At 53.8% G+C, this 23,824-nt stretch overlaps 1 protein-coding gene across 4 annotated transcripts in view; it reads left to right on the plus strand.

Moving 5' to 3' along the window:
• The window catches only part of Rgs3 (regulator of G protein signaling 3), a 117,090-nt gene that overhangs the window by 40,891 nt on the left and 52,375 nt on the right, over positions 1-23,824 (plus strand). For all 4 annotated transcript variants that reach the window (XM_026393302.2, XM_026393304.2, XM_026393305.2 and 1 more), the window contains 5 exons: positions 3,136-3,332; positions 5,493-5,576; positions 10,490-10,601; positions 16,940-16,983; positions 22,919-23,041. In XM_026393302.2, the coding sequence (XP_026249087.2) occupies positions 3,136-3,332; positions 5,493-5,576; positions 10,490-10,601; positions 16,940-16,983; positions 22,919-23,041 (560 nt within the window). The remainder of the gene's footprint in view (positions 1-3,135; positions 3,333-5,492; positions 5,577-10,489; positions 10,602-16,939; positions 16,984-22,918; positions 23,042-23,824) is intronic.

A 23,824-nucleotide genomic window follows, 5' to 3' on the forward strand; every position in this document is an offset into this window, starting at 1 on the left:
CCATGTTTTCACTCTTGAGACTATGATCCCAAGAAGAGAACAGCCGTCTGAGCCTTGGGGAAACGATGGTGTGGTTAATGCCACTGTTGACTTTTTGAATGCCTTCTATCAAGCTTTTGACTTTGTTTTGTTTACTCTTCATAATAGTAACCGTGCTGGTATCTAGGGAGATCTTTGCTCTTTACCAGGGATTAAGTCTTTGTGCTTCCAGTCCCGGGATCCAGAGGAAGGGGTGAAATCCAGGGCACAAAGCTTCCCTGAAGCATACCGGGGGCTGTGCGGAGGTCAAGGCTGTGACCCTGACCCGGCTGCCAGGAGACGGCCAGCCTTTCAGGAGGCATGAGCCATCCTGAGTTGAATAGGGTTTGGTATCCCGCTGGGCCCTGGGGCACCCATCCGGCTGTACTTGGCATGTTCCCGTTGGCCGCGGGTGCCCTCAGCATTGTCCCCTGCCCTGTGAAGGCAGCCTGGCCTCAGATCCAGTCCTGCCAGGGTGGGAAGGCTGCCAGGGCGCGCCTCGGAAGCTCAGAGCCACGCTGTGTAATTAGCGTGTTTGGTCAGGGAGGCAGGTGTTGCAGGATAACTGGGTGAAGTGGGGGTTTAGACCAGACGTCATTGTAAGAAGGAGCAGGTGGGAAGTAAATGAGTTTGCCTTCACTGAGCTCCACAACTGGGTTGCAATCTGCACTGTTCTAAAAAAAAGAAAGACTTGGAAAATGGGTACTGGAGAGCCACGCCCACCTGCCCCCCAACACCGGGGTTGTGGAGGTGGGCTGTGGGCCATGGCTGACGCTTGAGTGTGGCTTTGTAACGTTTTCCAGCCAAATGACCTTGGACAAGTCACCCAAGCACTCTAGGCCTTAGTTTCCTTGTCTATAAAATGGGACTGAGCAGACCTTTCCTCTCTGAAGGCAACATGATGGGCCAGGTGTTGATTTATGGCTCTCGAGGTCCAAGGTGAATGTTCTTTGATAGCCATGAGCACCTGGGCCAGGGAAGGGAGGGAATGGATTCTTTTAGGAGTCTAGACTTGGGGCCCAGGGACCCCATTTTGTCATGTGCAGGTGGCACCCTTGTTTAATTTTGGTCTAGTTGGCTTCAGTCGCCTCCAGTCAGCCCTGGGTGGTTTTGCCTTCTGGTCTAGGCTTGGCCACGCCAGATTAGCCTGTGTCGTGCCAGGCCGGCCCCGTGGCTCCAGCACGGTTTGAGGTCCAGCTGCCCTTTCTGTCTTCCTGCCAACCCAGGTGTGCTGCGTATTCAGTGCTGAGGGTCTGAGGTCACCTGTTGGGCACTTGTGTTCTGGTCCAGCCCATTCCCATCAGGCCTCTGTGAGCTCCCACTGGCCTTGGGCCAGGTGAGGCAGAAATTTGCACGACCTCCACTTTAAGGTGGCAAAAGCTGACTCCGAGGGCAAAGGAGCCCACTCAGGGTTACACAGCCATCTGTGACCTGGGACACGTGCTCAGCTTCAGGGGTTACCCAGTTTCCATCCCGCGCCGACCTGGAAACTTAGTGTGGATTCTTCCAGCAAAGGGGCCAGCACCTGGCAGTACAGAGCCCGCTGGGGCCAGAGCTGATAAAGAGATGTGGGCTTCTGGGGGCGTCTGCGCCTCCTGCCCCCATCCTGGGTTTCGGTTCTTTCTGCTCCTCTCTAGGTGATTCACTGAAGAAGCAGGAAGCGGTTTGAGTGATCGTGGTGGGAGTGCCGCCTCCTGATTCCACTGTGATCGGTGGTCACTCTTTGGGGGAGCAGTTGACTTGTTTTTCTCACATCTTGGTGAGAAGGGCCCTGGGCGGGAGGAGGAAGCAGGTGTGAAACCTCCAGGCCCGGCCTCGCGTTGGCGGGGAGCTTCCCTGGGTTGCAGCGGGGTCAGGCCACCTGTCAATCCCCCGTGCTGCTGCCTAGGCTGGGACAGAAGGCGGCCTGGGTGCTGGGACCGAGCTGGGCGCCGGGGCCAGGGAGGGCCTGGCTGGGTCCCTTGGCAGCAGGAGTCCTTGGAAGGGGTCTGGGTGCCCCGGGAGCCTGGTTACTCTGGGGTTGTCTGTCCCCTGCTGTGTTCAGGAGTTTCTGACTTCTTAGTCACTCTGGGCTTTTTTCTCTACCCATTTGATGGGACATGATAAAAACATGTGCACTTCTCCTTGTTCACGCAGAGGTGTGTCCAGCGGGGTCCCTGAGGGACCACCTTTTGTCATTGTGGCTCTCTTCCCTGGGGTGACCTTGTCCTCACTCTTTCTCTTTTTTATGACTACAATACTGTGTAAGCTGTGGCCAAGTGGAGGACCTCCTACCTGTGACAATGCCTAGACTTGCCAGAGTTCCTCGGGGTGCCTTAATTTCCAAATTTGCTTTTCCAAGTGGGGGAATCACAATGACAAACATGACATGCCGTCCCAGGAGCTCTTCTGGGGACCTGGCTCAGAGCATCCCCTTTGACCCTTGCAACAGTCCCATGAGCCTGTCCCTGTTGATCTAGCTGAGGAAACCGAGGCGCTGAGGAGGAAGTCAGTCTCCTGAGGTCGCCGGGCTAGCAGGAGGGGAGCAGGATTTGAGCTTCCCACCAAGAACAGGTGCGACAGGTGCCCCTAGTTAGACTGTGGTGACCAGGTGGCTCCAGCAGACCCACCCCATATGTCCTGGGAAAGCCCACTGCCTCTGCCACCGCTGCTGAGAATGGATCTTTGCTCAGGGTGATGATGGGCCAGCTGGGCTGGGATGGCAGCGGGGGTGCAGATGCCTCGGGCAGTCGCCCCTGCTCCAACTTGTCGTTCCCTGTGGGACTGTGAGGTCAGGCCCCCTGAATCCTAAAATATGAGCACTTGATTGGTATTTAAAAGCGGGAGGTCAGTAAACCGATAGATGGGATTCGGGGCTGGGGTCACAGGTGGGGACTGCTGCCGTGGTCACAGTTGTTGGTTCCCAGCTCTGTCCTGGCCCTGGAGGTGCTTATTTACCTGTTGGTGAGGGACTCCTTGAGGACCATGACTCTGCTGGGGCCTCCCTGTGTTCTCCTCCTGGCACAGGGTGGATGCCCAGGCCCCAGGGTTGGCTGAGTCTGTGCTCCCTGTTTCCACAGAGAGGATCCTTTGCAGGGGTGATGGAGACACCTCACTGTCCCCCATCTCTGTCCACAGAATCAGGGACTCCCAGTAAAGGAAAGTCCTACACGGGCCTGGGGAAGAAGTCCCGGTTGATGAAGACAGTGCAGACCGTGAAGGGCCACGGGAACTACCAGGACTGCCCTGTCCTGAGGCCGCATGCCACGCACTCAAGCTACGGCACCTATGTCACCCTGGCCCCCAAAGTCCTGGTGTTCCCCATCTTTGTACAGGTGAGCATGCTAGGCTGGCCCCAAGGGTCCCGTCAGGAGGAACTGAGCACCAGGTGGGGTGTGGGTCCCAGGATGCAGGACTCTCCTTTGGGGAAAGACAAATGGCTTCGGATGCTCAGGATTCTGAGGTCGTGTGAGCAGGCTAAAGTCTCCAGGAGGACGTGGAGCACAGAGGGCCTCCTCCTTCCCTCCTGGCTTTCTCTTTGTCTGGCCCAGGGCAATGCATACAGGTGCTCTCCTGTGAGGCATCCGTTCCTTGGCTTGGCCAGTGGTTGGTTCAGAACTGGCTGAAGGAGAGCTTTGTGGCCTGGGATGCATTTGGATCTCCCTCTCCTCCTCCTCCTTCCTCTTCTTCTCCTGCATTTCTCTCACCTTCTTTTAAAATTATTTATTAAAATTATTTAAAAATAATCTTTATTCCATCAACAAAATAATAACCAGTATGAATATCAAGATGTGCCTTTTCTGTGTTTATATATATATATATATATATATATATATATATATATACATATATAAACACATTTTAAAAAATAGATCTTATTCTATGTATCCTTTTGCTGTTTTTAAACAAATACAGTAGCATGAGCATCTCCCACTTACTAGATGCTCCTGGAGTCTGGGTCATGTGGCGGTTGCCCAATTCTTTATCACCTGCCAGGCTTGTCTCACCGGTCCTCCCTTCAGATACGTGTCCACTCTTCTACTCCTTTGCTATCGTAATCTGCTCTGTAATGAAAATCCTGGCACATGAATGGCCTCTCTGATTCTTTGCCTTTGGAAAGATTCTTGGAAGTGAAAAGGCTGAGCCACACACGTGGAGGCCTCTTTACACTTGAGCAAGCTTCGTACCAGGATGATCCCATTCATTCTCTCATCAGCAGCACAGAGGTGACACGGTCCCAGGGGTGTCACTTCTGCCCCTGCCCTCCTCTGGTCTTCCATGCGTCTGTGGCCAGCAGCACACCTCTCCTCTCTCTCCATGGCTGTGGGCCTGGCCTCTGTCTGTCTGTGAGTCTGTGTCTTAGGCTATGACCCAAAGGTCTTGGCATCCCTGGGGGTTATTTATTGTTTTTTAAATTTTGATAAAAAACTAAAATTGATTTTTTTAAAAAAAGTAATGGAAACTTTTTGAAAATTTTAAAATTGCATACCATATAAACTAAAAAGGGCCTAACACATAAATGAACAATTTAACCTATAATTATGTCACAAATATGCACTGAGATAAAGGAATTGTCCCTCGTTGCCAGCCTGGAAGCCTGCACGCTCTCCCTGATCCTAATGCCCTTCCTTCCCACGGGCCTGGCCTGATGAGGAACATTTCCTTGCTTTTTTTTAGTTTTACCATCTGTGCATGTTTCCCTAAAAAACATGTTTTGTTTGGCCTTTTTCGAGTGCTATTTAATGAGGACCAGACAGCATATATTCACGCAGGTCTCGCCTCGTGGCTTGTTGATCAGATCCGCGGAGGCTGTTGCGTGTCGTGGGGACTTTCACCTTTCCTCCGGCCCCTGGCTTGAGGTTGGGTAGTTAGAGCCACGTCACAGATGCACATTCACCAGGTCACGTCCTGCTGGAACCTCGGGCATGGGGAGCTCTCTCTGAGCTGCGTGGGGACAGGACATTGGGGTGAGCAGTTTGGGTGGGAATTGTTCCTGGAGACCTGATGGCCAAGGAGGAGGCAGTGGGTGGCAGTGTGTCATGAATGCACAGCAGGGATAGGCCTCGAAGGGACTCGAGTGGCCAGATCTCTCAGGTGTGGCTCTCAGGATGCCTCCCGGGCTGGACAGCAAAGAGCTTCCTGGGAGATGAGAGCAGGTCAGAGCCGGGGTGTGGGGGCTGCCAGGGCCCAGGAGCTCAGAGCAGGGGGCAGACAGCTGGAACCAAGAGGTGCCCTCCCCCTCTGCTTGACCAAGTGTGTGGTTGGACTTCCTGTTAGAGCACAGCCGTCACCGTGAGGGCTGGTGGAGAAGGTGACAGCCACCGTTCCACACAGGACAGGCTCATCTGTCTTTCTGTTTCCGTCCCTTGGGTGGTGGGGGCGTGTGGGTTCTTGCGAGGGGGCGGGCGCAGTCTTCTCCCTGAGGCTGGTTTTGGCAAACTGCCGCGCCCCGGGCCTCTGCACTGCCTGCTCACTCGAGCCCTGCCTTGTTTCAGCCTCTAGATCTCTGCAACCCTGCCCGGACCCTCCTGTTGTCGGAGGAGCTGCTGCTGTACGAGGGGAGGAACAAGGCTACCCAGGTAAGGTGACACGCGTTCCCTGCAGGCCGTCCTTGCCATCCTCTGTACCCTGCACTTTTCTCTCCTCCAGATGGTCTTGGAATCATACAACCTAACAACCCTTCTAACACCCCCTTGTGCCCCCTGTTCTCTTGACCGAATTGCCAACCAGCCTTTTCCTGCACGCTGCCAGTGACGGGCAGCTCAGTCCTCTCAAAGCTGTTAGGGCATCTTTGATGGTTAGACATCCCCCCAGCCCCTAAAGACACCCCATTCCCTATCCCAGCTTCCTCTAAGGAGAAGAGCTGGCAGTGTGTCCCAGCTGTGAAGAGTGGCTTTGTCGGTGAGAAGATTCAAGCTGTTAGCCAAAGAGAATTTCTGGAGGCGCATCAATTGCTCGAATTTTCTGAGTCTGTATTAACCCAAATCCCAGATCCTCTTCTGAGATGAGTCTGATTTCTCCCGAGCGCCAGCTCTGCCAGCAGGGGTCAGGGTGCAGGCCAAGCCATTCCTCCCAGGAGTTGGCCCCTGCTTCTCCAACTGGGAGCTCTTTTCTGACCCCCACACTCCCCAGAGCTGGCCAGGTTCCAGCTCAGCCCCAGAAAACTACTTGGGAATAGAAACGCTTGGGTCCCCAGGGGCCAGGAGCCGAGGGCAGAGGGCTTACTGCCGAGCTGGCTCTGCCGGGCCGAGTGGCTGCTTGGGGCAGTGGAAAGCTAAGCTTGGAGCAGGAGCCTGTGTGCAGCCCCAGCTCTGCGGCTGGGTCTCTTGTCACCTCTCCTCTCTTCTTCCGCCCCCTCATCCGAACGGTAGGGTGGTCTGTATTCGAGGCAGGCTCTTAAGCTTCTCAGCCTAAGCATCTGGGCACTCTGTGTGATTGTCCCTAGAGCAGGAGGTCGCCTTTTTTTGTTTCGTTTTGTTTTCCAACAAGAGGACCAGAACCCTCAAGTTCAAATCAGCATTGCTTTTTTCCAAGGGGGCTCCTTAGGTAGACCGCGCACTTAATCCCCCAACACTGGTTGGTTTTGCTTACGGTCTTTCTGGATCCCCACTTTGGGGATACCTATACCACACATGCATTTTATATACTTGCTCCCGATTAGCTCTTGCATGTCTCCTGGAGAGGCATGATTGTCCCCACTTTGCAGACAAGGAAACTGAGGTTCTGGCGAGATTAACTGGGGCCTGAGGGTCTCCAGGCTGGTGAGGAATGGAGCCAGCATTAGTATAACTGAGTACAGCTCAGAAATGCCTTTTATGATCCCACACTGTCCTGACATGTTTGTTTAAAAACAACGAAACACAAGCCAAGCCACAGCCATAGTTACACTTCATCCAAAAAATATTTGCCTCGTGGATCTCTGGAACCTTAGAACCAAGAGATGCCCTCCCCCCTCTGCTTGAAGATTGAAGGAAGTGATTTGAAGACAAGTAAAATAAATATATCCCTTTCTCTTGAAGTATGATAGCAACCAAATATGAGGATTGTTGTACCCTATCATGTTACTCAGACTAAAAATAGAAACCAATTCCAGAGGGATTTGGATAACTTCACAGAATCTAGTATTGGTTGGGCTCTCAGTGATCATCCCTGATATTTGTTTTTCTGAAGTTTTTTTGTAGTACTGGAATTGAACTCGGGGGTGCTTTGCCACTGAGTTAAATCCCCAATCCTTCTCGTTTATATTTTAAAGGAATTTCGAGACAGGGCCTTGCTAAGTTGCCCAGTCTGTCCTCAAATCTTACGATCCTCCTGCCTTAGCCTCCCAAGTTGCTGGGACTCCTAGTGTCCACCACTGTGCCTAACTTTTCTCTGTAACTTTCCAGCTAATGGTTTTCCTGGAAGTTCTGAATCTGCAGAGAGGCAGCCTCTCTGAGCAGTGGTTTTGTTTTCTGGAGAGGTCTAAATTATAGGGAGTTCTCTGTTACCTTCGGCAGAATTCTTTATTTCTGAAATGTTCCCCGTTTGCTTCTTTGTCCCATTATCTTCTCCGGGCATGCTCAAGTTGGTGATGATCTGTGACGATCCAGTTCCACACCATGCATCCTCTGCCCCAGAAGTCACGGATGTGCTGCATGTGCAGTTTGGAACTGCTTCATTTAGATGTTCAGATGCTCCGTGGCCAGGCCCTGTGCGAGGCTGCAGGAATTATGTGAGGCCACGGAGACAGACACACCCTCTTTTTATACAATGACTCACTGAGTTTACCATTAACTAAGTCACCAAGGTCTTTTCTGCAAATCCTGCCCTGAGGCCAGGTTCCCAGGAGAAGGCTTGGTTGGGGCCACCTGGGAGGACAGCCTTCCAGGTTGGAAGGATTCCCTAAGCCATCCCTCAACCCTTGACCCTTGGGAAAACAGATGTGTCCTCAGCGCCTGTGTGGGCCAGACACCTGGAGGACCCCTGGCCAGTGGGGGAAGGCCGCAGGTACTGGACCCTGGAGCTAGGCCTCCCTCTTGTGGGCCCTGGGACTGGAGGAGGCCAGCCGATGCCCGAGAGCTGGGAGGGGTCTGAGGCTCTCCCCTGGCACTCTTGCCCTCTGCACCACGGCGAGCTGTGTGCCAGCTCTGTCCTTTCCCTGACCTGACCTTTGGGGAAATTCTTCATTCATGCCTTAATCACTTCCTGTCTAGACCATACTCTCAGCTCTGGGAGTCTGGGCTGGGGCAGTGGCCGGGGGCTTTTCCCACATTGCCTGTGGCTCCTCCCCTGTGCACTCTGTCCAGCCCTCTCTGGGCCTGGGCCACGTTGGATTTTCTAGGCTCCTGGCAGGTTGTATCCTCCAGCTCTGCCCCTGACAACCTCCCTGTGTGTTTGGAGGTGACAGCCAGATTTCCCTGGTTTGGGGACATGTTTTGTGGGAGCCTGAGTGTTTGCCTCGTGTTTCCGGCTACTGTGGCATCCTCTTTCCTTTGCTTGGACTTTGTGTTCCTCTCCCCAGACAGCCAACCCCTTGAATCCTTCTGAACTCTTGATTATTTTCTTCCCTTCCCTTTACTATCTTATATTTTGGGTCTCCTTAGCGCCTCTCTTTGGTCCCTGTTTGGATTCTCGCGTATCTAGGGACAAGCCAGTTGTAGGCGTATTTGCTCTCTCTCTGGATAGTGAGAGCTTTTGGATCTGGGTAGTGGTTTCTGGCTGTGTGGCTGTAGACAGGTCACTTAACCTCTCTGAGCTGTAGGGTCTTTATCTGTAAAGGGTGACAGCGTTATTTAAGTGATGATCCATAGAGAGTATTCAACAAATGGAGGCTTCTGTTGGGCTGTATTATGATAGGGCTGTGCTGGGAAGGGAGTTGGATAAGATCACCATGATCATCCCTTCCAGCCCAGAGTTCTGGAGTCTGGGTCCCACTGGAGAAGCAGGAGCCCTGAGGCCCCCTGCTCAAGAACATCTTCCTGTTGTCTCTGTGGCCCTGATCCTCTCAATCTCGGTGTTGGTGCAATGCTCAAGCCACAAGTGGGCCTTGAAATGTGTACTGCATACTTTTAAATTACAGAAGGGACAGAGTCCCACTGTAACATAATGCAAATTAAACAGAAATGAAGAAAGTCAAATCCCCACTCTCCAGAGTGAGGAGAGCCGGGAGTACCTTAGATATTTAAAGAATGCATATGGAGAGGGCTGGGGGTAGAGCTCAGTTGGTAGAGTGCTTGCCTCCCATGCACAAGGCCCTGGGTTCAGTCCCCAGCACCACACAGACACACAAAAAATGCATATGGAGAGATTTATAGTTTTGTTTGACAAAATTGCATTATATTCTAGGTATTTTTGCACACGGCACTGTTTCAGTTTATGAGAGACAGATTTCTATTTCTGCCCACATAGCTCTACTTTGTTCTTTTAATAGTTGCATAAAATTGTGCCATTTGAAAGCAGCGTAATTTATTTTATCCATTCTCTCTTGATGGGCATTTATGTTTTCTTTCTTTCTGTCTTTTTTTTTTTCTTTTTTAATTTCAGAAATGCCTCTGAGCACTTCCTTCTCTGTTCCTATTTGTGTGTTCTTGACTTCTGTAGGAAGAATCTGAGAAGTGGAGTTGCGGGTCATCTCTGACGGCCTGTGGCTCTGCGTCAGCACGCTGGCTTTTTAAACTTGGCTCACCATCCAGCGCACGCTCGTGTGTCCTCAGCAGGCTCCAAGCTGACTTTTCTTACTTCAGAAAGGGAGGCAGGGTCGGTTTTTGACATCGAAAAAAGAACGTCCCAGAATGAATACTACTTTGTGTTTTTTGGGCGCATCTAAAATTGGATTTTATTGCTTTTAATTAAAGGCCACTGCAGGATTTCCAAAACAAAGAGCAGTCCAGGCTGTAGAGGATCCACTGGGTTTTTTTTTTTTTTTTTTAGCTTAAAAGTATGCCAAGCATGCCCGTCAGTTTACCTAGAATATCTAAAAATAGCCTTTTCCTTTGTTTTTGGATCGGCTAGAACATACGGGAGATAAAGTTCTATACAAGTCTGTATTGGAATGGACGTAACTGGCTTTTCTTGAACTGATTTCTCAATGCAGTTAAAATTACCTGCAAGGTATCTAAATGACTTCAGGCCACATGATGCTTCATTCTATTGGGCCAAGAGGTGGAGGAGGAGCAGGCTCAGGGTTGGAGCTCCTAGGCGTGGGCGTGGCCAGTCCAGGAGAGGGTCTGGGGCACCTGGCTGGAGAGGAGCTGGTAGAAGCTGCTGGCCGTAGAGGGTGAGGGCTGTTTTTCTTCTTGCTCATTATTTCCTACTTCAAGGAGGGGACTCAAGAAAACTGGGGGCTGTGTGCCCTGCAGAGTGAGTCCCTCATGGGCTGGGCCACACTGGAGCGCCCCTGGTTCTACCTGAGATGACGAGGAGGATGTGTGGCACAGACCTCCAGGGAGGTTGCGGCTGCCCACGTCCAGGGGACAGCAGAGCAGCTGGTTCTGTCTGTTGTTTCCTGGTGCAGGTGACGCTGTTTGCCTACTCGGATCTGCTGCTCTTCACCAAGGAGGACGAGCCTGGTCGCTGCAGTGTCCTGAGGAATCCCCTCTACCTCCAGAGCGTGACGCTGCAGGAAGGTAGGCAGGGCCTGGACGCACGAGTTGCCCCTGCCCTGGGCAGCCAGAAGCCTGGTTTGGGAGCCCCTCGGGAACCTGGCTGCCAGCTGTGGGTCATTTGAGTGTGCTCTCTGGTCGGGCTCTGCCCCTGGGCTGGCAGCCTCTCAGATACTCTTGTTCCATTCTAGACCGTCCCAGCCTTCTGTAGACCTCGAGCTTCTCTGGGAGGTTCTATTCTAGAGATCTTCCAGGGAGGCCACGGAATGGAAGCGCTTTGGACTCAGACCCATCTTGAAATCTTGGTTCTGCTCATCCTTGCTGGTGTGACCTTGGGAGATTATTCAACCTCTCTGAGCCTATTTCCTCTTGTGTAAATGAAGATAATAATAGTATCTCAGAAGGTTGTTGGGTCCAATTAGGTCATTCATGCAAAGTGCCTGGCCCACAACAGGTGCCCGATAAATGCTTGTTGCCACCCCACTCACTGTGCCTGGCTGCAGACCGTGACTACTGGCCCCTCCTCAGCCAGCCATATGGCCCTGGCCAGAGCTGGGGGCAGCGGGAGTGCGTGTGGCTGGGGCTGGTGAACGCAGCATGCAGAAACATGGGGTGGATTTCTAACCCAGAACTTTCCACGTGCCCTGGTCCGCCGGGGAACGGGAAGCCAGCTGGGAGTGTGTGTCCAGCAGTTTGGTTTGGCGCCTGAGGTCTGCGCTGAGAGGGGCCCGATTTCCTCTTCTGGATCACGAAAACAACAACAGACCTGTTTGAGCACGGGCGACAGGGGGAAAATGTGACCCAGAGAATGAAATCTGTTTGGGTGGGTTTTGCTCCAGGGAAACTTCCTGACTGCTCGTGGACCCATCCTGCGTGTTGGGTGCCCCGGCTGGCCTTCCTCCTTGGAAGCCCGCTGTGTCCCCGTGACAAAATTCCACTCTCCCCTCCCCGTGGGAAAAGGCTTTCAACTCTTCCTCTCCGGCTTTCACTGACCAGGGTGGCCACTGAAAAGAAAAGCAAGTCACTTCACTTGGGGCCAGCCCCTCCCTCCGAGCAGGCTGGCTCAGCCCGACCCAGGGCCAGTGGTAGGAGGCGTCCTCAGCGCAGGCACCAGCTTTCTGGGTGCTCCCCTGTGCCCGCCAGTGGACTCTGCCCTTGGCTTCCTTGCTGCCCACCAGCTCCTCCCTGCTCCCTGGCACCCGGCTTCCCTGCGCTGGTGCACACCCTGCCTACAGGCTTAGGGCACCGTCCCTCTGCTCTGCTGCCCCTGCCATCCCGCTCTGCAGACCGCGCAGGCCAGTCGAATCTGAGGTGCCCTGGGCAGGCAGAGCTCAGAGACATGCCCTGAGGGGGACTAGAACTAAACCCCAACTCTGCTGTGTTATTGTAGTTCTGGGGCCACAAGCCCAGCACCCCTGTTTGCTCAGCTTCCAGATACAGGGAGGGAGGGAAGAGAAGGGGGCTCCGACTGGCTGTGCTTTAGGTGGAGGTCAGGGTGGGCGGAGGAAGGGATGGAGGAGTGAGGGCGTAGCTGGAGGTGGGGTCTGGCTTTGCTGCTCATGTTCTGTGACTTTGGCTGCCTCACTCCCGTTTCTGAGATGGGCTTCTCTGACTGTGAAGCAAGGGGTGGGCCAGGCTTTTGGGTAGGACCTAACACCCTCTGTTGGGACCCCTGTGGGTGCTGGGAGAAGCTGGACAGTGCCCAGACTGCCCTGTCTCCACCCCTTGGGGGGCCTGAACTGGGAGTTTTTTCCCCTCTGGATCCCCCAGACCCAAAACTTGAAGTTAGAGGAAGGGTGCGCTCCGTCCCTCACAGGGTCACGTGGTCAGGGTGGTGGTGGGCGCCTGGTCATGAGGCAGGGGAGCTCTCCAGATGCTGAGCTGTGTGTCAGCCACAGTCTGGTGCAGGCGTGGCCTCCTTGACCTAAAGACCACTTCTGCCTGCAGAGGGCTGAGGAGTGAGGGTGGCCAAGGCAGTGTGCCTCAGAAGAGATGACCAGGGACATCAGAGCCTGGCATAGGGTTGGCATGGGAGAAGATGTGCCTGCTCTGGATTTGTTGGGCAGACCTCAGGCCTGACACGGTTTGGAGCAGCCCCTGGGGAAATGGTTGAGGGTGAAGGAAAGGCCCCATGTTGCTGGGCACCGAGGGTGCGTGCTCTGGTGTGTAGACTTCTTTCTGGGCCACAGGGGGCCCTGGAGTGCCCCCAGCCACCCCCAGAGATGGCTCCAGAGGTTCACCGAGGTCCAGTGCCCCCTCTGTTCCTCTCAGGGTTGGAGCTGTAGGACCTGCTGTTCTGAGTCCTGGCACCTGATTTCCTGCCCTCCTGCCCAGGGCCCAGGAGACTCGGTGCTGGAGCAGGAGCCTGTGAGGCTGCCATGAGACACACTCGGCCTCAGCCCCTGGGGGCACAATGGTCTCTACCTGAAGCTCCTAAGCTTCTTGTTGTCTCTTTCAAATTAATACATTCACAGAATTCATTTGGGGCAGAGAAGATGGTAAAGAAGGGGTGTATCCAAACTTTCCTGTAGGCTGGGGCCAGAAAAGGCTGTGTCTGTGGAGAATCCACCCCACCCTAGGGACCAAGGACTCCCTTGTGACTTGTCTGAGGAGCCCTCACTTTTGCTGGCCAGGCACACTCCCAGGGCCTTGCCAGGGCATGGGGCATTATGGGTGGGCACAAATGCTTGTTGGGGGACAGACTTCACGATTAAAAGGAGACCAGAAGTACGCAGCAGTTTGGGAGCTGGGGGTGGCTCCCCTCCCCCTCGGCTCCCGGCTGGTGGTCTCTTCAAGCCTGCCTGCCTGCCTCCTCCTGCCCAGCTTTCCCCGAGATCAGGAGGCCTGAATGGCAGTGTAATGGGAACAGGCAGAAGGCTGGAGCTAACAATTGGGACATCTCCGGTCAGCCGGGGCCCATTGTGGTCTCTTCCTGCCTCTGCCGCCTGCTGGCTCTGCTCCTCTTTGTGTTTCTGCCTCCCAGGCGGCCAGCATCACGCCCACAGTGTATCTTCCTGGCCTGCCCTGGTCTCTCAGACGTGGCCTGGAAATGTCCGGCTGACTCATGGGCTCTCTAGCCACCTTGAGGAGCCAGGTTCTCACTGGGGAACTCAGTGGCTTTGGTCCCAGCTGCTAGAGTACTCGGAGTTAAATCTCAGTTGACATTTGCTGGCCTGTCCTCAGGGCTCACCTTGGTGCTCACCTTGGTGCTCGCTGTTGGGGCCAGAGCAGAGGAAGAGGCGTGTCCCTGTCTGGAGCTCCCAGCCTGGTGGAATGACCTGTGGCAGGGCAGAAGTGTGACACAGCTGTCAGGAACACAGGCTTTGGGGGTGGGACGCCTGGTCAAATCTCAGCTCTGCCACTGAAGCACTGTGCCCGGTACAGGTTGTTTCCCCTCCCTGGGCCTCGGTCTGTGTACCTGGGGTATGGAGACTGCAGCCCTCCTGGCCTGCTTCGGAGGGTGAAGAGGATTTGGTGAATGGTTGAGTTGCAATTTTAGGCCAGGCATGAAAGGGCTCTGGGAAAATAACAGAGGGGTCAGACCTGGGCCAGGAAGGCCCCTCTGGGCTCCATTTAGCTCATGTTTAGAGATCTGCCCTGCAAGGCCCTGCATTCCTTCCTGGGAAGGGAGGCCCGCTCTGGAACTGTCAATGGCTCCCCACTGAGTTTCAAAATGGCGGAGGCAGTTAGAATGTTGCGAGGAAAACCCCAGCACACGCTGCCTCAGAGTCTCTTTTCTACACTAGCCCCAGTCTTTTTATGTGACCTACTTCCTCCAACTAGGTCCCACCGCTCAGTAGTTCAAAAAGCCCCAGTCTTTTTTGTTTTGATGTGGTGCTGAGGATCAAACTCAGTGCCTCACCTGTGGGAGGCAAGTGCCAGTCTTAATGTTCCAGGAGGGAAGTGTGTTAACATTTTGTTGCTGTGATTAAAATACCTGGCAAGAACAACCAGGAGGAGGAAAGATTTATTTGGGCTCATGGTTATAGAGGATTTTGTCCGTGGTTAGCTGACTCCATTGCTCTGGGCCCGAGGTGAGCATGGTGGCAGTAGGGCATGGCGGGTGGAAGGGCGCTGCTCAGATGATGGCATCCAGGCAGAGAGGGGGAGGGGCTGGGGGGAGATCAGTGCTTCCAGGGCACACCCTCCAAGTGACCCACTCCCTCCAATAGGTCCCACCTCTCAGTGGTCCATTAAGCTGTCAGTGGATTAATGGATCCATCCATGACAAGTTCAGAGTCCCCACCAGTGATCTAATCATTGCCCTCTGAACCTTGCTGATTTGGGGACCCTGGCCACCACATGGGCTTTTGAGGACATTCCAGACCCAAACCATGGCCCTGAGGCTCTCTTGGGTCAGCCCCCCTGCCCCTGCTTTTCTGTGGCCGCAATAGCCCCCTAAGCTCCCTTGGTTTGTAGTTCTTTCATGAGGCTCTGACTCATGCTGAGTGCTGCCCCCATTCCATCCTCTGTCCCAGTGCTGCCAGCACCCGGCTGGGACGCGGAGCAGATTCCAGCGGAAGTTTGCAGCGATGCGGGGAGGTCCGGGCAGCAGGAGCTGGCTTCACAGCAGACTCCACGGGGGACCCCCAGCCTCGCTCCTGCCTCCTGGAGGATTTCATGTCCTGGGCGCTCCTCTTCCTCGCAGAGCCTTCCGTCCTCACTGCCAGCTTCTAAAACCCGAATTTCTATCATTCTTCCTCCATGGGTCTCTTTGGCTCTGCCTCTGCACTAAGGTCTGCTTCTGGAAAGTCAAGTGTTTTTGTCTTCACACCCCCCACAGCACAAAGAACCAGCAGAAGCTTTGGAGTTAGTTTCCTTCAACGTGATGATTTCTTAGGCAGGACGGCCTCCCTCCCCAGCCCGTCCCCAGTGGGGAAATTAGGGAGATTTATTCCTAGCCCAAAGTAGACCCCCACTTACTTCGGGGCTGTTTTTGTCTGGCTCTGGCCCTCAGGAGATTTGGGCCCAGAGAACTGCCTGTGTTCCTGCTTGGAGGGGACCTGGCCTTCACCCACCAGCGCCCCACTCTCTGCTTTACTAGGGCGTCGGCTTGACCCACCATTTCTGTTTTTACCTTGCTGCCTTTTCTTTGTGACAAGTTTTGGTTCTTTGACAATTTCTTTGCTTCAAGTATGTGTTGCGCGGAGTGTGCTTTGTGCCCAGTGTTTGCGAGGTAGGCCTTGAGAGGTGGGCTGTGGACCAGGCTGCCGAGTAGACCCCTGGCTCCCCCTCTTGGGGGTCCTGGTGGGGTAGGCTGATACATGGCGGGCAAGCACTCTGCCGCTGAGCTACCCCGCAGCTCTTGAGCTGATACATGGAAAGCACTTGAAGCAACATTTGGACCACGGCACTGTCGCACTCCAGAGATCTCTGGGGCTTTCAGCGTTGCTGTATGGTTGCGTCCTCGAAAGTGACAGGCTGCTGCTGAGGTGGATTGCTTAAAGTGCAGGGAGTTTCCACCCATCCCCACCCTGTGTTCAGACAAGTGTCCCAATGGGAAGTGCTGCCAGGGCCTAAGGGGTGGCCCGGTGGCCAGCGCAGGTGTCCTGGAGGAGGCAGCAGCTTCTCCTCTGCACTCGCTGTCTCTTGGGCACAGCTGCTGCTTCTCGCTGTCCTCGCCCTTGCTCAGGCTGTTCCCACCTTCCCATCTTGAGTTCTAGCTCAGAAAGGTCCTCCTCCAGGACGCCCTTGCCAACAGCTGGGGGTCACCTCTGGGTCCTTGGGCTTGTGCCTTGGCTCTTCTGCTGGAGGAGAAGGGAATGATTGACAGCTTCTCCCAGCGCTCTGCAGGCGCAGAGGTTGGTAAATGGTCGATTTGGGGATCCTGGAGCAGAAGGGAGGAGGCTCCAGGAAAACACACAGGAAACCTGCTTAGAAAGCCCGTGCCTGGGGATTGCCCTTCCTTGGCCCCGTGTTTCTTGGAGGGAAACAAGCTCCTCGCCTCCAGGTCCCAAATGGCCCCTTGTTGAATTTCTGAATAGCCAAGGCAATTGGGGTGTTTAAAGGGAAACCCAGGTGTGTGCTGCCTGCACGCCCCTCATAGCAGGATCTCGGGAAGGAGGAGGCCTCCTGGGATCTATGATAGCTCCGTGTGTCTGCCTGTTGGATGCCCAAAGGGTGCTCGGGGTGCCTCTCCTGGGGATGCCTTTCACGCTGACCTATGGGCGACTTACAACCGTGCATCACCCTGGTTGGCTAATTAGTGGGCTCTGCACCCTGTGCCTTCCTCTTGCTCCCACTTTTCCCAGAAAGCAGCACCTGCAGCCTTTGGGGCGAGACAGCTGGGACAGCTGGGCTGTGTCCCAGCTGAGACTCTTCAGCCAATGCTAACACCAGCCTTACTTTTTGTTCTTTCAAAGGTTCTTCAGAAGACTTGAAATTCTGTGTGCTGTATCTAGCAGAGGTGAGTCCCTTTCTCTGAACTTGAGGACAGTGATCTGCGATCTGGGGCTTGAGGGAAGACCTGGGGCCGGGTTCTGGAGGAGGGTTCTGATGTTGGCCTCCCCAAGGCTCTTGCACGATCCAGGGCAAATCCAGAAGGGCTGCCTCTTGCTCTGTTGAACAAGAATGGCAGTCAGTGTCCCCGTCTCTTAGCTTTGTGGGAAAGAGCAGTGGACAAGATGGCGCTCAGGACAGCTCCTGAGATCTCCTGCTCAGCTCGCATAATGAGGGTGCAGCCCGACAGCTGCACTTCACTCTGTTTATTTATTTAGCAGCCCTTCCTCTAGAGATTGCCCTGACTCCTGCACCTGCCTTTTTTGGTTGTCTTTTTCCAGGAAGTAACACCTACACTCCACTCCTACAGGGTCTCATCAGTGTTTCCAAAGGCCCCAAAGGCCCCAAAGGTGATCATACCATTCCCTGGGCCAGATAACGCAGGCTAAAGCAAACACGAAGTGTGTGTGTTTGGGCTGGACCGATCCCCGCTCAGAGAGGTGGACTCTCCTGGTTATCTCATGCTTACATGCTTGATTTTGGGATCCTCGAACAGGAGGGAGGAGGCTCCAGAAAAACACTCACTGGGCACTCTGTGCCAGGCTCTGTGCTAGGTGCTTTGGATGCAGAGCAAAATTAGGCAAACAACTTATTGCTTGATACGACTTGGCAGAAAAAAATATCGTGAAACCTGGGGGTTAACCAAAGAGGTCCTTGGTGATGAAAATGTTGAGAGCCACTGAGCCACACAAGTTCTTTTCATTTTCAGTGAATTTTCTATTCTCAATCTTATATCTCTGCCAATGTGTGGGCAGGGTGGCGTCATTTCTAAGGAAGGATTCATTAGGCTCACCCCTGCCCTCTGCCTCCCCTTAAGTCTGCCTCACCCAATAGTCCTGGGAACCTGTCTACACTGGTGGGAGAGTCCACACTGTTCAGCCCTGGGGGTGGGACATGGTCTATCGGCTGTCCAAGAGGAATATACCCTTCTGAGAAGGAATTGGGGACTCCCAAGAAGGACCTGGGGACTCAGTGGCCCAGAATACAGACCCAAGGGCATTGGATGTCCTCCTCTGGGTCAGCCACATCCCCACTGGGACACAGGGAATAGCTTCAGTGCCCGGAGGGTGTCCAGTTCTACAGAGCCAAGCGCACAGGGTGCAGGCTGGTCCCCTAGCGCTGTCATTCTGGATTCTGATTCTCTCCAGCGGCTCCAGGACCTTTAATTTAATACCAAGAGAGCTTCCTGCCAGGCTGGGTTTGTTTTTCCCAGAGAAAAGCACTTTTGCTCCATTGGATCTGTGGTGTCCTAGCCCTCCAAAGAGTGAAGAAGGGATATTGATTTGGGGCCTTTTATTTCAGTGAAGTGCCAGGTGATCTGACCCCAGGGGGCTGGGAGATTGCAGCTCGCAAGCAGCTGGAAGTCTCTCTTCTCCTAATGGGTTGCTATTTATGAGAGGCAAGTCTAATGCAAGGGAGAACAGACGCCTGCTTGCTCTATAGCTGGCACAGTCTCCACAGGGCTGCTTTGGGTTCCGTGGAGGGCCCCAAACTCGCGTCTTAGTTGGAACTTCCACCAAGTGACTTCTCTTCATTGTCTGATGGGCAAGTGGCACCCTGAGCAGAAACCAGGGGGATGAGTCAAGGTTTGGAGAGGTGTTTCCATTCTGCACTAGAGGACCCCACAGCCTGTGTGGTAGCAGCTTTCTGATTGTTCCCCAGCTCCAAGTCCAGAGGAAGGTCACCCTAAGCAGTCCTTAGTCCTGGGTCTAGTCCCCTGGACAGGTGTCCCTCAGCCCCTGCTAATCCATGGGTCAGATGCAGCCCAGGACGGGCATGGGAGCACAGGGGGCATTGGGTGGATGATCATGTAGGCTAGGGACCATTCCCTCACTTTGGACTAAGGAGGACTTAGATTCGAATCTTGGCTTTGCCTTTTCCTGGGCAAGTTATATACTCCTCTGTGACCCAAGGCGAGGAGGCCTACTTTGCAGGGTTGTAATGATTAAATGAGATTCAATGAAACAGTGCATCCAAAGCACTTAGCACAGAGCCTGGCACAGAGTGCCCAATGAGTGGCAGCTACTATTATTGTCAGATTCACAGCAAGAGGAAGTGCTTTTCATATTCATTTACCCTCCATTAGCGAGACAACAAATGATTTATTGATCTTTTAAAAAGAAAACTCACATTTTCTGTGATGCGCTTACACAGCGATACAAGCCCAACAGATCACAGGCTCGGGAGGAGGCTTGAGACGGACTTAATCCCTGTGAGCCTCAGTGTTCTCATCTGGAGAATGGGAACAGCTGTGACTTTCCTTCCTCCCCACACCACGCACTTGTCAGGAGAACTCAACAGTGAGAACATGCTCGCCAAAGCAAGCGAACAAACTTCAGCCATAGATGAAAAGGTTTTGGTTTTTATCAAAGTAAAATTAATCCAGGAGCAAGGAGGTGAGGCAAGATGGGGGTTTCAGAGAAGCCAGGAAGAGCTGGGTTGTCTGTTTAGATTTGAGGATGGCCATGTTTAAGAGCAGGGGTCTGGGCCCGGTGCCATTTGCTCAGGGCTTGTACTGTTGAGCGGTCTGTGCATGGTTGACCACCCTGGGGGGTTATGTGAATTATGTGAGGATGCCTTTTGCATGGCTCACGGCGGCCTTGACCCTGGAGCCTGGTATTGAGGGCAAAGTTCAAGTCAGCATGAAACCCACAAGTTGGGGCACTTGGAGCACACACTGGTCTGAGAGATGGTTCACGTGTGTGGGCAGACAGACTGGCAGTGAGGGCCCCCACTTTAGGCAGATTGAGGGAGACGGAGATTCAGCTTCCCTGGAGGGGGCTGGAGCGTGGCTCTTCCGCTTGGCCAGGCCAGTCTGCCAAGATTGAGCTCCTCAAAATGTTTTCCCATCTAAGACAGCCAGCCCCTGTCCCGGGCCAGGCCTGGGTTTGTCGAGGTACCTAGGAAGCCTTCTGGGTCCTCTAGCGTTTTGGAGGGTTCCAGCCCTATGCTCTGCTGCTGACACAGGCACTATGGTGGCCATGCCAGGTAGGGAAACATGGCTTTCCAAGTGACATTCCGCAGGAGGCGCTGGGCTAAGTGCTTTGGCAGCAGAATCTTTTAGCATCCCATTTAATCATTACAAATGATCGGGTTTCCATTCCAAGTGGAGCAACATGGCTTCCCAAAGGGGTGGTTCTTGTGGTGTCAGTGAATGATCACAGCTGCTACCTTACACGATTATTGGAAGAAATATTGAGGCACCTCCGGGAAGGTGCTTAGTCCTGTGGGGGCTGGGGGGTGGGAGGAAGCTGTCTCAGACATTAGGGAGGTAGCCCTGTCTCTCTGAGGGGTCCTTCCAACCTAGGGAAGTTTTCTCATACTTTTGCAGGGAAGGGTTTGCCCTGCTGGAGCGTGGAACAGCAGATAGTGGTACAAAAGCTCCCAGTGAACTCCCATGCTGCTGGGGGACCCATTGGCCCATAGTTTCTTCTGATGGTCTGGTGCTGTGGCTGCTTCTGGCTTTGTCTGCAAGAGAGAGCAGTCCTGCCAGACAAGGGCACTTGGCCAGGCGGTGAGGCCTCCCCAGGTTCTGGAGATGAAACCTCCGCAAATAATTCTGTAAGGCTTGGGGTCTTCTCTCTGAGATTCATTGGCCACAAGACTCAGCGAGACCCTTAAGCTACTCTGAGGCTTAGTTTTCCGCTTCCATGAAATTGCCAAGATCAAAACAAGATCATGGATGGCAAAGTGCTTTTTAAAATTGATAATCAGATAAAAGGAATTATTATTAAGGCCGAATTCCTGCTTCAGAACAGAAAGAGGACATTAAGACTGTGGGAGATGAAGGAATTTGCAGGGCAGGAAGGATCAGGCCGGGGCCAGCTTTCTGAAGTGGTGGGTTTTTTTTCCAATTTGAAAGAGACTGAGCCTCTTTGGTCAGCGCCTGCCCCAGGGGCTTCCTCCTGGGGAATCTCGCTCTTTTTCTGGGTGGGTCCTGCACCTTCCCCTGCAGTGGGCAGAGAGGGCACCTTGGTTAAGTGAGAGGTGGAGGGTTAGAGTGGCCTTTCTGAGGTCAGCCAGCAGGCTCTTCCCCTCTCGGTGCTTTTAGGAAGATCGGCTTCTGAGTACTTGTCTGTGGCAGAGGAACGGCTGGCACCCTGGGGACAGGGTGGGAGGTGGTCCCACCCTGAAGGATGGTATCCTGTGGGTTGGATTTGATGTAGGGCAAAGGAAAAAAATCCCAAATGTGCTATTAGAAGATACCAATGAGGGCTGGGGCTGGGGCTCAGCGGTAGCGCGCACTCAGCACCTCATATAAATAAATAAATTAAATAAAAGTCTATCAACAACTAAAAAAATTTAGAAAAGAAGAAGAAAATACCAGTGAACACCCCCAGCACGGGGCCTTTGTATTTTCTGTCCCTTTTGCCCAGAAGAACACTTTTCTTGCTGTCTCCTTCTTAACCATCAGGCCTCAGCTCAAGTTCAGCCTTTCTTAGAAGCCTTCTCTGACCACCCAGCTCAAGTATGACCTTTGTGACATTTTCACCATTTTAAATTATATCATTTATTTAATGATTTATCGCCCTTACCTCCTAACCTGAGGACAAGGACTTAGTCAATCTTATTTGCATCTTTATTACCAATGCTTAGCAGAGACCCTGATACATATTAGGTGCTCCATAAACACTTACTAAATGAATAAATTATTAAATAATAACAATAGCTTTTGCATGAGGAGACCTGAGATCATCCTTGTGAGCTTGGTCTCCTAATAGCCTGGGAATGGATGTAGGTGACATCATTATCAGTCCTATGTTACAGAAAACTCCTGCTTTTCCTGAGGGTGGTAGCTAGGAAGTGTCAAAGGCAGAATTCAAATCCCATGAGGAAGGACCAGGTGGAAACACAGCCTGCTTCTCTCTTCCCTCCAGCTCATTCCCCAGCTTCCTGGGCTGAGGTCACGTCATCAGAGCATTTTGAGGTTACAACCAAATTCTGGTGGTGTCAGCACTTTCCTGCCCTGATCAGAACACCTGCCTGGTTGGTGGCGGGTGGTAACCCTGGGCTCCTGGCTCCACCGCACCCCTTTCATGATTTGAATGCTTCAGGGGCCAGTGTCCCTGTGCCTGTGCCAAAGCTGGCCTGGGTTTGACCTCTTCCTGAAAGTTCCTCCTCACAGCCAGAGCTTGCTGAAGTCAGTACTTCCATGCACAGGGCTGGGCTGGGTGAAAAGGGCCTTCCTAGAAGGATTTTATTTAAATGACAGCTGTGCCCAAGGTGACCCTACCCTCAGTGGGGCTCAACAGTCAGGGAAGAGTCCCAGCTCACATGCCAGGCCATGGTGGGCTGCAGAGGAGCATCACTGCCCACCTGGCACTTTTCAAAGGGACTTGAGTTGCTCCTTGGGTTGGTTCTGCTCAGCATCCATCCAACATCCATCCATCTCACCTTGACCTTGTGATAGAGGAGTGTGCTGAGTGGGGGATGCAGAGAGGCCCTGGCTCCAGACAGCGTCAGCCTGAGACCTCGTCCCTCTGGATTCCCCGAGTGCTCCCCAGCTGCAGCCTTGTGCTGCCTGCCCCGGGGGTGACCTCACCGTCCCTGGTCCCTGTCCCACAGCTCTCCACAGGCCTTTACTGTGTTGGGAGCCACTGCCTCCCTCCCCTCCCCCAACACCATCCAGCCCAGAGCTCCCCAGCTGGTCCCAGAACTGTTTCCCTGCTCCTCTGGCTGCCTTGATGTCACCTGGGATTAGTGTGCATTTGTGGCTCTTAGCGGACGCTCCCTTCCCCGTTGCGGCCTCGCCCTCTGGAGCCCAGAGATGGGCTGGGGCCTGGGAGCCCCTCGAGCCAGGGAGCAGCCCTGACCATCCCTCTCTCTGTTTTCCCTGACGTCAGAAGGCAGAGTGCTTATTCACTTTGGAGGCGCACTCGCAGGAGCAGAAGAAGAGAGTGTGCTGGTGCCTGTCGGAGAACATCGCCAAGCAGCAACAGCTGGCAGCGCCGCCCCCGGGGAGGAAGGTAAGGGCCTCGCCAGCCGCCGCGGCCCAGGCTGCCTCGCTTCCCCTCTGCCAGCCTGGTCCTCCGCCTTGAGCTGGGGGCCAGCCTGGGCTTGGCACTTGGATCTGGGCACCAAGCTCTTGGCAGGCTGCCTGAGCAGGAAGGTCTGCCCCTTGGGCTTTTCTTCGGGTCTGTCGAGTGAGCGTGACATCGCTCGGGAAGAGCCGAGGAGCCAAACTGAGTGTGATCCATCAGTCCTCGGCTCTGCTGTTGGGTTCGCCTGGGGCAAGGTTTAATTTGGCCTGGCTTCCCTGCTGCTGCCAGGCAGGCGGCCCCTCTGCCGTTGGTAGGCCGTGCCTGGGGGCAGCGCACTGGTGTTTAGCACTGGCCCAAGGCAGACGTGTTTGTGGCAGGACCTATCATAGTTCGATGCAGGCCAGAGCCAAGTGGAGCTGGATTTGGACTGCGGGGGGCTGGGGACTGGCCAGCTAGGGAAAATTGGAGAGTGCCAGTGGAAACTGCCAAGGGCTTGGGGATGGACCACGACGCGTGTTGGCCCTTTGACACCTGGATGCCTCCATAAGGCACAGTTTTACTCCCTCATTTGTAAGGTTTTCAGATCCCTTCTCTTACTAAACATGCTGGCCGTTTGGAACTTGGTGTGGTTGGCCATGAGAGTTGCTGAGGAGGGTGCTTTTGGGTTTGGGGGAAGAGGAGAAATGAGAGGGAGCTGCAGCCTGTTAACCCGCTGGCCTTGTTGCTTCTGGGAGTGTTCAGGCCTGCGGGGGCCTCGCACCCAGGCTC

Source organism: Urocitellus parryii, chromosome 4 (genome assembly GCF_045843805.1).
Source record: "Urocitellus parryii isolate mUroPar1 chromosome 4, mUroPar1.hap1, whole genome shotgun sequence".
Lineage (NCBI taxonomy): Eukaryota > Metazoa > Chordata > Mammalia > Rodentia > Sciuridae > Urocitellus > Urocitellus parryii.